Genomic DNA, 14,527 nt, shown 5'->3' with positions numbered 1-14,527 from the left:
GTTCTTTGAAAAAAATTGCTGCAAATCAAATTCAAAGCTATTGGTAATATTACTAAATAGTAGCTTAAATGTGCAACATCTATCATCGATTTTAATTAAAAATGTTTAAATTTAAGATTATAACTATCACCATATAGTAAAATTATGACTACGCTAGACTTTTTACTTTATGGCAATGTAACATTTTGTTAATTCCTAACCACTGCGGATATTACAGTCTATGACCAGGGCAATATGGTCAAGAAGCAGCCGTTGCCACAATTTTTTTACTAGTAACATTCAGTACCATGCGGTTTCTGAAGCATTTTTGAATGCAGCAGACACGAAAATTATAAAAAAAAGAGACCAGATAATTGTCATAGAATATTAAATTTTGTTACTTTATCTATAGAAAGAAGTTTCCAGTCAACTCTGGCAGAATAACCTATTTCGATAGCTAATAATGAAAGATAGCTTAATTTTAAAATTAAAACCGCGCCTATTATCGGTGTCCTACCTTATCATCATCTCATTCTCTACACTTCACAACGGGATTTTTCAATTTAATTCACGAAAATATCTTAAGAATAGGCTGAATAAGACCATAGAGCCGTAGACAGTATCATCTTATCATTAAAAGCGAATGCTTTATTTAGCCAAAAATTTCTATTCTTTTAAAGAAGGCCATACATATTTCATTAACTTGTTATAAATAAATTGTAAAATAGCTCTGTAAGGGAATAGTATCTACTGCTCGTGATCAATTTAAAAATTATTATTTATTTGTTAAATATTTTGTGTATTTTCTGACTACCACCAAACTAAATGATAATAATACAATATCCCATGACTACCTTGGCAAATGCTGTCCCTATAGCGATCTTTAAGACTATAGTCTAATAGATGATGAGATCGCAAATCGAATTAAAGCATATAGCATCATATTATAAGCATTGTTTTATCACTAATAATTATTGAGTATGCTAGCGATTGCTGCTACTTTGTTTAGCGCCGGAAATTTCCAATATTTTTAATAAATATGTAGTTGAAAAGCAAAGCCATTCGATCAGTTTAAATTTATAGAAATTAATTTATTGCTTCATGGCATTAATTATAATCACATAGTAAAAGGCTTACTACAAAACTCTGGAATACTTTCAGTCAATATACCTAAAAAACTTAAAAATAATTTCTAGCCGTTACTGCTGGTACAGGGAGGTGTTACAATAAGTCATCAAACTGTAAAGCATCTGAATATCAGCAAATATGCTATCTCTAGCAAAAATGATGAATTTATCATACAGTAATCTAATTCACCTAGATCGTCGATCATTATCAGGAATTACTTTACTATCACATTCATTTTAAAAGCAATAAATTGCTAACTATTAATTATTTGTATTTACTAATGTCTGGATTATCATACAAAGAAATATATTGTAGAATGAAGTCATGATTAGTAAATTTTTTATTATAACTTTAATTTAAAACGACTCTAAAAATCAAAGTTAATGCCTAGCATATACTGAAACAAAGTCAAAGTTAAGAATACGTAGGCGTTTACTAAATTTTCTTTGATATTTAAAGATGAAGTATACTCATAAATTTTAATTTCACTATACATTAAAATTGTCGATCTGATCCTGTAGAAGCTAACAGTGTGATTGTACTAGATATCACTGACAAAACACTATCTATGCATAATGAAAAATTAATGCTTAGGATGCAATTATTGTTCTAATTTGCAGATGATGAGCAATTAAATGAAAATTACGTGATAGTAACGGTATATATATACAGTCGTTTGGCAAAAAATAACAATTACCTCTATTTTATTTAGTTCCATAAAGATATGCGCTATTCATTAAAATATAGCTGCTTGCAACTGCTGCTTTTTGAAATTTTGAATCTCATTTATTTTAATATTTGTTATTGTACATTCCATTAAAGACTATGAAAAAATAGACCTGTTACATACTATAATGGGAGATGCAGTATTTATGGATGATGCAATTTTGCCGTAAACGTAACACGGAAGATACTACAGTATGGTTGTTTAGTTAAGCCTAATATACAAAAAACAGAGGATGGCATCAAAATGAGAATATATATAATGAGAAAGGAGCTGTAACAAATGATTTAATAATACCCTAGCTAGCTGAAGTAATTAATAATGATTTATTGTTATAGCATTATTAAAATTGAAAATATTAGTAACTCTAGACAATAAAGGATAACGTCGTAGCCTAAATGTAGCAAATAATAAAAGCAGCTATTTGCGTTTTTATCAATACTTACATCAAACTCGTTTCTATGAACAGGTACCTAGATTATTATCAAATTTAATTTTCTTAACTTAACATTACTTGCATTCTCTAAATTGAAGTGTACAATAATATTAAATTTTCAGCAATTAGGATCATATGAAAATCAGACTCCCATCTTATAAATAGTTATTTTGCGCTAATGGTCTCTCCACAGTCGTATAGAAATCATTAATGCGATTCTAAATTAATAGGAATAGATCATGTCGTATATTTTTAATATTAGGTTGTAACATGATTCTGAAGAAAAATAAGATTTTGCTCAATCGTATAGACGCGCATTAAAATAAAATGAATGTATTTAAGGATTTACTTTACTCTTATAATTATTATGCTTGGTTACCTTGAATAATAGTATAGATGGACCTGATTCATTTTTAAAATCTATTACATCTTGAAATGATTATGTATCAGTTAACGTTAGTTTCCGAAATGATAGCACTTATCTAACTTATTATTCATTTTATCATATCTAAATAGATCTCAGCTCTCCGTTTTATATGAAATATGATTGCAGTAGCAATATAATTAGTGTATTTTAAAAATGATCAATGACATACATTAGTGTCAGTAACAAGAGCTTGCAGTTTTGCAACTCCAAATAAAAACACCATTGAGCTCAAGAAATGTTACTAGAATAATTATTAATACCATTAGCTATCAATCAGTCGATTTGCGGAACTTTAATTTTAAATCTCTACGAAAAATCAATTTATTCCCTAGGACTTGATATATCAGCAATGATTCGTCGAACTATGTGGAGACACCCTTTTCTTTCCACTGAAAATCAACGACGCAGTTTATCTAATGTGAACTCATTTCAAGATTTATCTTGGCGAATGAGACGCAATTTAGCCCAAAACGAATCATCTAATACAACTAAGGGAGAGCCTGGAGACGATTATTGTGCTACCAACTATGTATGTAGTGCTCGAAATTCGTAATATGAACTGATAATTAATCGCTTAAAGTTTGCTATTAATTATTAGTATTTTCTTTTTTGATAATTATAATATCGTAATTTAAATTTATTAATATATAAAACCGAATAAAATCATCTCATTTACTACGTATTTATCATTGGTTGCTTTATTTCCTATCTATTAGCTATCGCTCGATGTCCTTTATTTCATTGCAGGGTTCGAACATTTCGACACTGCTCTAATGTGCCTTTCGGTGATTGCCACGATAGCATCCATTGTCCTCCTTTCCTCGTAAGATTGAGTTTATAATTAAATAACTAATGAATTAAGTGGCGCAGTATTTAATAAAGATCGAATTCTAGGCCCTCTTTGACAAAATATATATTTTTCAGATATAACATCGGCCTTACAATGACCATAGGGTAGCTTCAATTAGACTAATAGCTTGTTTTGTAAAGAAATTATAAAGTGCTTCTGTACCGTAAATTTATTCCCTTGTTTTTATTATCATCAATGTTGGCAACCAGTATATTGACAGTAATTGATGCTCTCTTCTCAATTAATATCCTGAGCCTTCATGATATTTTCCGCATACTTTCTCGATATGTTTCATGTAATTGTAGCTGCTAATTCTATTACGCGCTGTACATAATACATTGAACTATATATATATAATAAACATTAGCGTAGCTTTAGAAGATATTTCTTTACGATAATAAGCTTTTATTGATACTTTTTCGATATATTAATGGAAATAGTCAATTACATACGAGTGATTTTTGACAAATTGAGTACAACTTTGAAACCGCCATTATATGCAGTATAGTCACTATTTTACCTCTTTTAATGCAGCTGGTAGTTTAAGATAAATTTCTAAAATGCTGATATACCGTTTTGAAATACTAAAAATTTATTAAGTGGTCATAGTTACACAAATATTAGCCGCATCATTTTATTTTATTTCCTGACACTTCCAGTTCAAGACTAATCTTTAATTACATCGATAGGAATGTATACTGTAAATGTAGTAAGTAATTATAGACATATTTTGATAATGAATTTCTCTTCTATCGCAATAATCATTTACATGGACGATTGAATTTCTCTTGCAACTACCGAATTTGACGAAAAAAGATTAATCATGACAGATACAAGAATCATTCATATTAATTACTTGGTAGCACTAACATTTTATTTCTCATGGGCGATCATATTTCTTTGGAACTGGGTGCCTGAAACAGAAGTAAATGTTACCTTTGATTGTTTTCACAACATTGATATAACATATGCATATTTGCTTAAAATTAGTCCGATACGTAGTTTAGTTAGTGGTAATTGTACTTAGCAGGTATTAATCGTGATGTATAATAACTTACTTTATAATTCATATAGCGATGACATATCTAATATTAATTCTAGCTTTATTGATCAAATCGTTTTACTAACTTAGAATTTACTGCCTAAGAGTATGTCCAAGATGCATTATTAGATCTTTATTCTTTGTATGACATATAAATATTAGTGAAGCTAATCGTAATTTCATCCATCAACTTTAATGTTTTTTGAAACCTGAACTCTTATATTAGCATGTATTATTCGTATTTACTAAATGATATTACTCCACGTTGCTTTCCAGAATGTTGCATTTTGCGGATCAATCATCTTTATTGGTCATTACCTAGCTATTGCAGTCTTCATGTGGATGCTTCTTGAAGGAGTACAAATATTACTAACTTTTATAAGTGTCTTCAGTGCCAATTCTGATCAATGTGGCAAACGCTTGAGTATTATGATCGTTTTTGGTTGGGGTAAGGCTTGTTGACATCTATAAAATTATATTAATAGTCAACTAAAATATACGAAAACTGTGATAAAAGCAGGATTTACTAATTATTTTCATTTCTAAGATGAACTTGCTACAACATTAATTATTTATTAAAATCTAGTAATTGTTGAATCCTCTGACCTTTATATCTCGGGTCAATTCTATAGTAAAGTTTACTAGTGTCCGAGGGTATTTCAGTAGAGGTACAGAACATACCGGTACCACTTTTAGGGATAATCTTATTCGATGGATACATTAGACTTTAGATATTAATGTAATAAGTAGATTGTATTAGTAATACAGAGTAGTAGATTCTGAATTAAAACTACTGATTATTTTAGCTTAAAGCAATAAACAATCGTTATTAATTTCTTCGTGACTTTAGGTTGTCCAGCGGTTATTTCGTCATCGTGCGTTTTGACAAACAATAATACCTATATATTTAAATTTGAAGAGTATGAGTAAGTTTTCTTTACATGATCAGAAATTAATAATACATGGCGATTTTATTCCAAGATTTTAAAATATTTTGGAATCTACCTATCGTTATTGCTATATCTTATTACGTCCATAATTAACTTTTAAGAAATCTGTATACGTACTCTCGCAAATAAAACACTGTGTTATTTTCATCGAGATGAATTGAAAAGAAAATATTGAATCCTCTCTTCTATCTGATGAGTAGACACCCTGTTTAATTCACGGATTTAATCAATGACATTAGTTATTATGAAAACCATATTAACAATATTTAAGCCTTGCAATTATGCCCATTATCTTTTCAGTAAGGCAATCCTATTCTCTTACATCTGAATACATAGAAAGCCGCAAAGTTAGTTGCAGTTTCACTATCTATCGCATAATCTCTTTTCAACTGTATACAGTAATACCGATTGGCATATGGCTTCGTATACAGAAATTATCAGGGTCATCATAAATAATTGCCCAATGCATATTACATATATCATAAGGACGATCTTAACCACTAAGTTTCCTAGATAGAAATCAAGGCCATTCAAAATGTTATAAAAATTAGCTAAATCACAAGTACATTAATCCAAATTGTTCTTAAGTAATCGTTCACTGTTAATTCACTGTCTTTTACTATATCGATAGGTATGCATTATGTTGGTTCGACACTACTAATAGTTGGTTACTCTACGGTCCTGTCGTAGCTATAACAGGCGTAAGTTGCTAGTACAGCTATAAAATGCTATAGTTGATGATTTATTATTCAATAGATAAATGGTTAGTAGATAATGTCAAGCTAGATGTAACATCTAGCAATTATCAGTTGTGCTCTCTGGCGATGCCTATATACTGTAGTATCATGGAAATATAATCTAAAAATTATTTGCAATCATTCAATAGATAAATAGATAGTAGATAGCGTCAAGCTAGATACAATATCTAATAATTATCCATGGAGCTCTAGAGATGTCTATATAGTCTCATGAAAATATAATCTACTTATTTATTTGCGATAATTCAATAGATAAATAGAAAGTAGGTCACGCTAAGCTAGACTCACTTTCTAGTAATTATCCATAAAGATACCTGTATAGTCTTAGAAATACAATCTACATATTTATTTACTACTATCATATTTTTTCATATTGATTACATGGAATTACAAAACACATCACTAAAATTGAATATTGTGGCAGATATTATTCTTCATATAGAGGCGTAAATCGATATGTTATTAACTACAGGTATTCCAAGCTACGTCCAGTTCTTATTTAATACTCCTTCTTTTCAGATAAATTTTGTTATCGCTATAGTCGTGTTGATCATATTGGAGAAAAATCGAAATCCAAGACTTCTAACCAAAGCTAAGGACGATAGCGGTGACATTCGGTATATTTTTTTCCAATAAAATATTGCCTTTACAGAACTTAATTTAAGAAGATAGTAATGTTTGAAGAACTGATTTCACAGATAATATACGGAACGAATAGCAGGATTTTATAGTATCCTAGGTGCTCACATTAAATAATAGTATACACCACTAACTGTTTTTACCGTACAAAGTAAAAATTTGCTATAAATTGAAGCATTTGGAGAACGTAAACTAAGCAATAATGTCCTTGTTGATCTATATACAAGCTGTAATTCTATATCCTTTTACTCTCACAACCTACGATTAGAATTTATGGCATAACATGAAGCCATAGTATTCTTTGCGCCTATCATGTTATAATATAGACCCGATAGTTACCCTTTCTTTTCGAACTAATTACGATTCATCTAGATATTTCTCGTCTCTTTTAAATTAGCAAATAAAGGCATGAACTTGGTACCTAATTAAAAATACGTCTGGACCACTCTTAATAGTCTTTCTTATGGAGCATATTTATAATCATTATAAAAATATGTTTTCTACTGTCTATTATTAGCCATCCTTCCTATTTTTATGGAAAATTGGCGACAGCCTTTGCTCATTATTTGAAATAGTTCGAGTAGTACGATATAGAAAAATAGTTCTTAGAGATAAATTGTAGTAGAAATTCCTTTACCGAACTTCAAATATGTGGCATACTTAATTTATTCCTAAATTACAGCAGTACTTTATGGTAAAAATCCGTAAAATAAGTTCATCTGCAACAATAATAATCACAAATTAGGATTAAACTGATGATTTTCATCAATTTTGAAATAAAGGATAATAAAACTTTTTACAGATTAAGCTCGAACGCAAAGTTAAATCATATATATTTTTGATACTTAAAATTTTACCATAAATTTTTAGACAACGGATTCGTTCATTCCTTGTCCTTTGCCCCTTACTGGGTATACCTTGGTTAATAACCGTCATTTCATGGTTCGTTCAGTGCCAGAATGCTACCCTTTATATCATACTCTTGCTTTTATCAATAACCATCAATTCGCTGCAGGTAAAATAATCATTTTCATGTAATCTATACAGTAATAAGACCGTAATTAGCTTTTGTAAGCATACTGTCGCTAAGTCCACTTATAATGATAGTTCAATGATCCTATCGACTTTATTAATTCGAAATACAAAATTTTAAATTCTTAGGGTGTATTCTTCTTCCTAGCTCATTGCATTCTAAACCGTAAAGTAAGTTAATGTCAAACTTCGACAAGAAACTAAAAGCAATTTGAAGTCGTTCACTTCATGATAAAACTCTATCTTCAATCTATACCCTTATATAGGTCCGCGACGCCATAAGGAAACGATTCTTTCGCTATAAAAGTAAGCGCTCAACCTCGACTTCACGTACTTTACCAACGTCTCCAGAAACTTTAAGGCGTCATCTTAGCCGTATTAAGGTAAATAGCAGCCTGATCATTATCCCAAATGAAGGTTTTAATAAAACTCCCCTAAACGTTACGGTCTATTCGAATATTAAATAATAGTAATTAGCCGGTGTTTTTGACTTTGTACTATTACCCTAAACTATCACAGTTATGATTATGATCGATAAATAAACATCGTGATGACACGAAATAATTATTTCTCATATGTTTCATAACAGAGAGAAACATTGATTAAATACGAAACTAAATTTGAAAGTATTGATGGATTGACACGAACTCCCAGTACTGGCAGCAATTTTATAGCAAGGACTCACAGCTCTGGCAATTCTCAAAATTCTAATCATGCAAAGCCATTAGACGAAAAGAAATCACCTACTTCAATTACGATTATTACTACTGCAATTTAGTCTAGTAAAGTAGAAATTATCCGCAAGTGTTGTAGCATTTTTCGTCTTATTATCTTAAGAGTTAGATGATTTCCTGGAATTATCAAAGCATCTTCCATTTCCTTCATAAAGTTTAATTGATAGATGAAGTATTCAACTGGAATGAACGTCATATCCCGTAACGTTTAGCATTATCAAGCCTAATCAAGATAGTGAATCTTGGTTTTTGGATTGTAAATCCGATTGGAGGTTAAATAAATAAAATCTTAAATCTTTTGATCCTAGTCACCAATTACCATACATCTTCCAAGTTTTCTTCATTATCAAAATTTTATCATACCAAAATTTCTACTAAATTTAGCTCTTCTCTGCTTGAATAAAACTATTAAAAAATCACTTAACCTTTATAACATAGTAAGACATTCGATTTTACATCCCTCCTCGAAGTTTATTCATTATCTAATGTCGTATAATTAGCACAAGGTTGTCTATTCTGAAAAGTAAGCTTAATATTAATTTTTTCATTTGCTATTAAAAACTAACGTTGAAAGTGACACAGCAGCTGCTGTCAATGCTGATGAACGCAGTGTCATCTTTAGTGCAATTTAACTACAGCTCTCAACATATAACCTTCTACTATTGTCATGCTAAAATTAATATCAAATACTAATTCTTGATGATTTATCTACAAAGTACAATACGCGTATGTTATCCTACTAGATGACATCTTATAACTAAAAGTAATGGCAGAAATTTAGATAAACAAAGTCTTTATCCATGGTATCAATAACTTTATGATGTTCACATTTTTGAGTAGTTACTATTGCACTTTCAGTACTTTTGTTAATATTTTACTTGTGAGCTAATGGACGTGGTATTCTTAATCCACTGATGTTAGTGTCTGCCCATAGAATGAATATGGGCACTACGCGTAATACCATTCAAAACTGTAAGTAGATAGTAATTAAGCGCTAACTAAAACTATTGTAAACTGATACCCTTAGTTGTCACCAAATGTTATTGTAACCAGGTTGACCCTGTGTCTCCTTTAGCTTATATTGTGCATTTTTCTGTTTAAATTATAATACTGCAATATTTGTAACATTTACCATATTAATAATTAATTAATCGCTCCATCAGAGCGGTACGTTATTGTGTTTGCAACAATGATTATGAAGAAAACAGCTAGTATGCTTACTATAAAATGATATTGGATATTATTCAATATAAGAGTGAGAAATTATAATCTAGAATTAAGCTAACATGAGCCAATTCTGGAGTATTTGATAATAATCTTGCAATTACTATATGAACAGTTCTCCACACCAATATTTATTACTACTGTAATGTTCTTAAAATGATTTGCCTGTAATTTGTTGGTATTTGTAAACATCCTTTCTACCCAATAAAGTAATCCAAATCTAGGTATCTCTATTTTCTTGCATCCATTTAATGATCAAATTTAGTTAGTGGACTATTCCATATCGTAGTAGTTGGATCACTAACTCAGCGCAATATTAAACATGGTTATCGATACTTGTCAATATCAATCTACTACAGAAATTTTCGAGTTTATATTCAAAGTGACCTTAATCTACAGTGTACATTATTAAACAGTAGTTACATACGAATATTTTACAAAAGACATTGATTTTGCATTTCCATAATAACTTTTAGCCATTATACTGCAATTGTCCGTATACTAAACATGATTAATGCTAATTAGAAAAGGAATTTAAATCACATCCATTTGATTAGTAATGTCAATTCTTTCATTCATGGGAAACCGAAATTTATTAAATGTGCTCAACCAAGGGACACTTTGTAGAAGGTACTAATCGAGTATTGAAGACGTTAGAACTATCATGATGTAGTAATAACCCTTCGTTCTTGGTATAACACCTATTCACTTGCAAGGTTCTACGAGGTATACTCTATTTGAGATCTGTTGACTGATTGAGACACAAGGATACGGTCAACATTTGCATAAGCTTCGTCCATCTATGAACATAAAATATGGAAATTGAAGAAGACATATCTCTCTCGTATCGACCATGATATCAATTAATAAACAGGGTGGTACAGATCTGTTGTCAACCGATGATTACTAACAATTTATCATCGCATATTGTTAAAGTAGAATGATGACCTTATAAAAAAATGTCGATTAATACATCCTGTTGATGGAGTCATTACAATATATAAAACACTAATAACATCATACTGACTGAAAGTCTATATAGCCTATTCCATCAATCTCCATTAATGAATGAATGATGAGATAAATATCTAAAATGTTGATCGCTATGAACGTTAGCAATCAAGAAGCAATGGATTGATTTAGTGTTACTATGAGACGATAAAAATGATACTATTGATGTTTGTGATCTTGTTTTGACCGAGAATGCTGTATATACGGCAGAGCAAACTTGTAAGTTAGATGACTATCATAGCCAAGATAGAGTAATCGAAGACGATTTGTGTGTAGAATATAAAGATAGGTACCAATACCTGATCCAAGATGCCACCATGCATGTAATTGAAAAATCTCACTGATTGGATAGGGTAATCGAGCTCGGATAGCCCTCAAGACAGGGCAAAAATGAAAATCAATTAACCATAGAGCAAAGCCAGACAAAAAGAGGAATATAGCCGCTCGAAATAAGCTATCGTCCGCATTGAGATGATGCATTCTAGAATTGATGAGGGCCGTTTGAACAATAATTAAAAAGACCAAAAATCCATAACAGACAAAGAAAAAGTTTGGATTTTTCCCAGTTAAATAAATGTATGTCGTCCAAGCTGAATAGGTGGTTAAAAATAGCGAGGATAGAATGTTATGCTTTTTAGGTTGTGATGGCACTTGAAATAGGGCATATAACATGATTGCAGAGCCATAAATCATGGGTAATTCATCTAATAATTGCAATTGATACAAGAGTGTACCATGGAAACACCAAGAACCAATGCCAACAACGATTAAAGCGACATATTGCAAACGAAAGTGTACTTCTAACGGTGACGACCAATCCATAGCGTAACCCATCATGGGTAAAACGATGGTAAAGATATTGCTAATGGTATTCCAAAATTCAGCCATATATTTGCAGACGATATAATTTTCTTCACACCAATCTAAGGTGGATGTTGGAGCTCCCCAAATACCCACACCTTCATTCAATCCATTCTCTAAAATAACGCCCATACTGTCAGTTGAATAAGTTCTTCTCTCTCTCTCTCTTTCTCTCAGTACAAGTGTGCTGTGCAACGATCGTCCTAAGGCAGGATAAGAATACTTGAAGATTGATCAGGAAATGTTGTTGGTAGCAAGTTTTAAATTAGCAGTTTGGAATTAGCAATCGCAATTTGATCAGGTACAACTTGCTACACAATCAATGCACAGACGCATGGTCTAAAGCGTGTTGACCACGCCCCTCTGCAGTATATTGTACTGTACTGAAAATAAGGGTGAAGTTATGATTGTTATATGGTACGGCAATTTTGCATACACCGCATATTAAGTAGTTTACTTGTAGGTCAGTTTAAGTCCCATTTTTTTCAATTTTACTCAGTACTGTACTGTAGGTACGTACGGTACGGTGCAGTACAGACTCATGGCCAATGAAAGTGCAACAAAAGTTTTTTGACGGCCATTTTTGCAGCCAAATCAACTTCATTTTGGAATATGTAGAATTCAATTTCAGTTGCTTCATCATGGTCAAAAATTCCTTTCAAATATATTGAGAAATAGGAAAAAAATTAAAATTTCTATATTTCAATATTCTATTACTAATTCACCTATCATAATTGTAAATGAAAAATTTTAAAATAAAACATTACAGGAATTAGATCGAAAAAAATGATGGCGTCCGTCGACAAAAAGATCATGAGTCAATATATGGTACTGTACTGTACTATAGCGTGCACTTTGGACAAGAAATGACTCTGACCTCTGACATTGTTGACTTTACTAACTTGCCTTGGACGCGTGTAAAAAAAGGAAAGCAATGGACGCAGGCTAGATCGACAGTGGCCTGATGACGAAATACACTTGCATGAAACTAATCCATCAGTATAAAATGAAGATACGGAGACATTAACATGAGCTCCATCAAGATTGTCAACGGCAAGAAGATTGCCATCGCCTTTCTACAAGCGACGGACAATCACTCACTTGGAGGCTTTTAAAACGGGCGCAGAGGCCACTGTTGTAATGGCTACTGTCACACGTGTATATATATGGACTTCCATTTGTACTTCTGACGTCCTTGCACTAGGGACTTTCTACGTCGTCAAGTTCTGTCATCAAACGCCATTTTCGAACTCCAAATCTGATCCGAATATCCGAATCCGATTTAAACGGACTCGGATTGAATAATTGCGATATTCGGATATTTTGACACCAATTATATATACCAGCACAAACTCACGTCGCTTTGCTAACGGTTTACGATAATGTACCCGTTTATTAATAATTAACAGATAGTATTGCCATTCGACATTATATATATATCCCAGTAATAGCCAGGCACTACTATATCCACAGCCATGCTTGTAGAATACTACTTTTCAATAATGCATTGACGGATGAAATGCTATGAAATGCTATATTAAGATTAGTTGATGGTCCAAAGCACATTATGGTAACTAATATACGGTGATGGACATACAGTACCAAGTGAAGATTAGCAGGTACTGTAGATGGCTTCCGATGTGATGATAAAGTGAAAGGATTTTTTCACCTATCAGAACTTTAAAAATTATAACGAACTTCATGGTTAAATGGTTAAAAGAGTGTAGTGTATGCGCCTATTATGGACGTTTGATTATTGATATCGATTCAATAAATGCACATAATTTTATGAATAAAATTTCTGATCGATCTCTTGTTCCGACTTTGTGCACTTAATATACAACCAAATGAGTATCATTTTCGGTGTTAAACTATCGATACTATGCAGTAGAGGCATGTTTCTTATTCTATCAATCAAAAATTAGGTTATAATTTATCCTCTAATTCAGAAAGTTACAATCTTAATTTCAGAATATAAATGATAACCATTTACTCTTATTGCTATATCAGAAAAATTAAGTAACTTCCTGATAGGAATTAGATCGTAGTTCATGAAATCGTATCAGAGAATTCTATTCACTAAACCATACTTGTACGTAATTGCAGTGATAATTTATCATCATCAATTTCAGTTATACATTGAATCAATTAATGATTACTGGCTATTGCTGGTTATGATAATTCTCAATTTTTATAGTTTGGTGGTCTAGATGATGACATCAACGAACAAGAATAATTACGTCTAATATGTTATATCAGCCATAATCTCTATATTCAGGCATATCGATTATTATAACTACTGATATATGTGCTACATAAGCGGCTGATTAGAATTAATACCTATTTATTTTGCATATTTTAGCAAAGTAATTTTTTCCTCCTGTGCAAAATGATATAAAATGTGGTCAATTTGCTCCTGGTTAACAGTCACTATATCTAGTTGTCAATGAAAGTTTTAATAGCTAATCATCGATAGGATTGCTTCTAAAAGGCAAACTACCCTCTTCCTTGTTCAATTTTAAACCATCAATATGTATTAAATGGAGCTATTACAGGATTAAAATGGTTAATCATACTTACCTCATGAATCTAAGGTTATTGTGGGAGGAGTTAATGAAATGAGCTGGTCATTTTTTCGATAATGAATCATCAATGCAGGACATGGCTTCCGTATTTTGTTTTAGATCAGGTTATTGTACTATTAAACAATACAAGACAAGTATAATTTATTT

The 14,527-nt window shown here is 31.3% G+C and overlaps 2 protein-coding genes across 2 annotated transcripts; one reads left to right on the top strand and one right to left on the bottom strand.

Annotated features, from left to right (window-relative positions):
• Positions 1-4,835: 4,835 nt before the first annotated feature.
• On the top strand, positions 4,836-8,743 carry TRIADDRAFT_61907 (uncharacterized protein; the record flags this gene model as incomplete). The annotated part of the gene is made up of 8 exons (XM_002117849.1): positions 4,836-5,034; positions 5,437-5,512; positions 6,168-6,237; positions 6,814-6,911; positions 7,804-7,948; positions 8,095-8,136; positions 8,232-8,348; positions 8,555-8,743. 8 exons carry the CDS (start codon positions 4,836-4,838, stop codon positions 8,741-8,743), a joined length of 936 nt encoding a protein of 311 aa, XP_002117885.1.
• A 2,350-nt stretch (positions 8,744-11,093) lies between these two features.
• Positions 11,094-11,927, bottom strand: TRIADDRAFT_33194 (uncharacterized protein; the record flags this gene model as incomplete). The annotated part of the gene is made up of 1 exon (XM_002117832.1): positions 11,094-11,927. The coding sequence occupies one exon, from the start codon at positions 11,925-11,927 to the stop codon at positions 11,094-11,096; it is 834 nt and encodes a 277-aa protein (XP_002117868.1).
• Between the last annotated feature and the right edge of the window lie 2,600 nt (positions 11,928-14,527).

The sequence above is a fragment of the Trichoplax adhaerens genome, genomic scaffold, assembly GCF_000150275.1.
Source record: "Trichoplax adhaerens TRIADscaffold_31 genomic scaffold, whole genome shotgun sequence".
NCBI lineage: Eukaryota > Metazoa > Placozoa > Uniplacotomia > Trichoplacea > Trichoplacidae > Trichoplax > Trichoplax adhaerens.
This window is presented reverse-complemented; position numbering and strand designations above follow the sequence as displayed.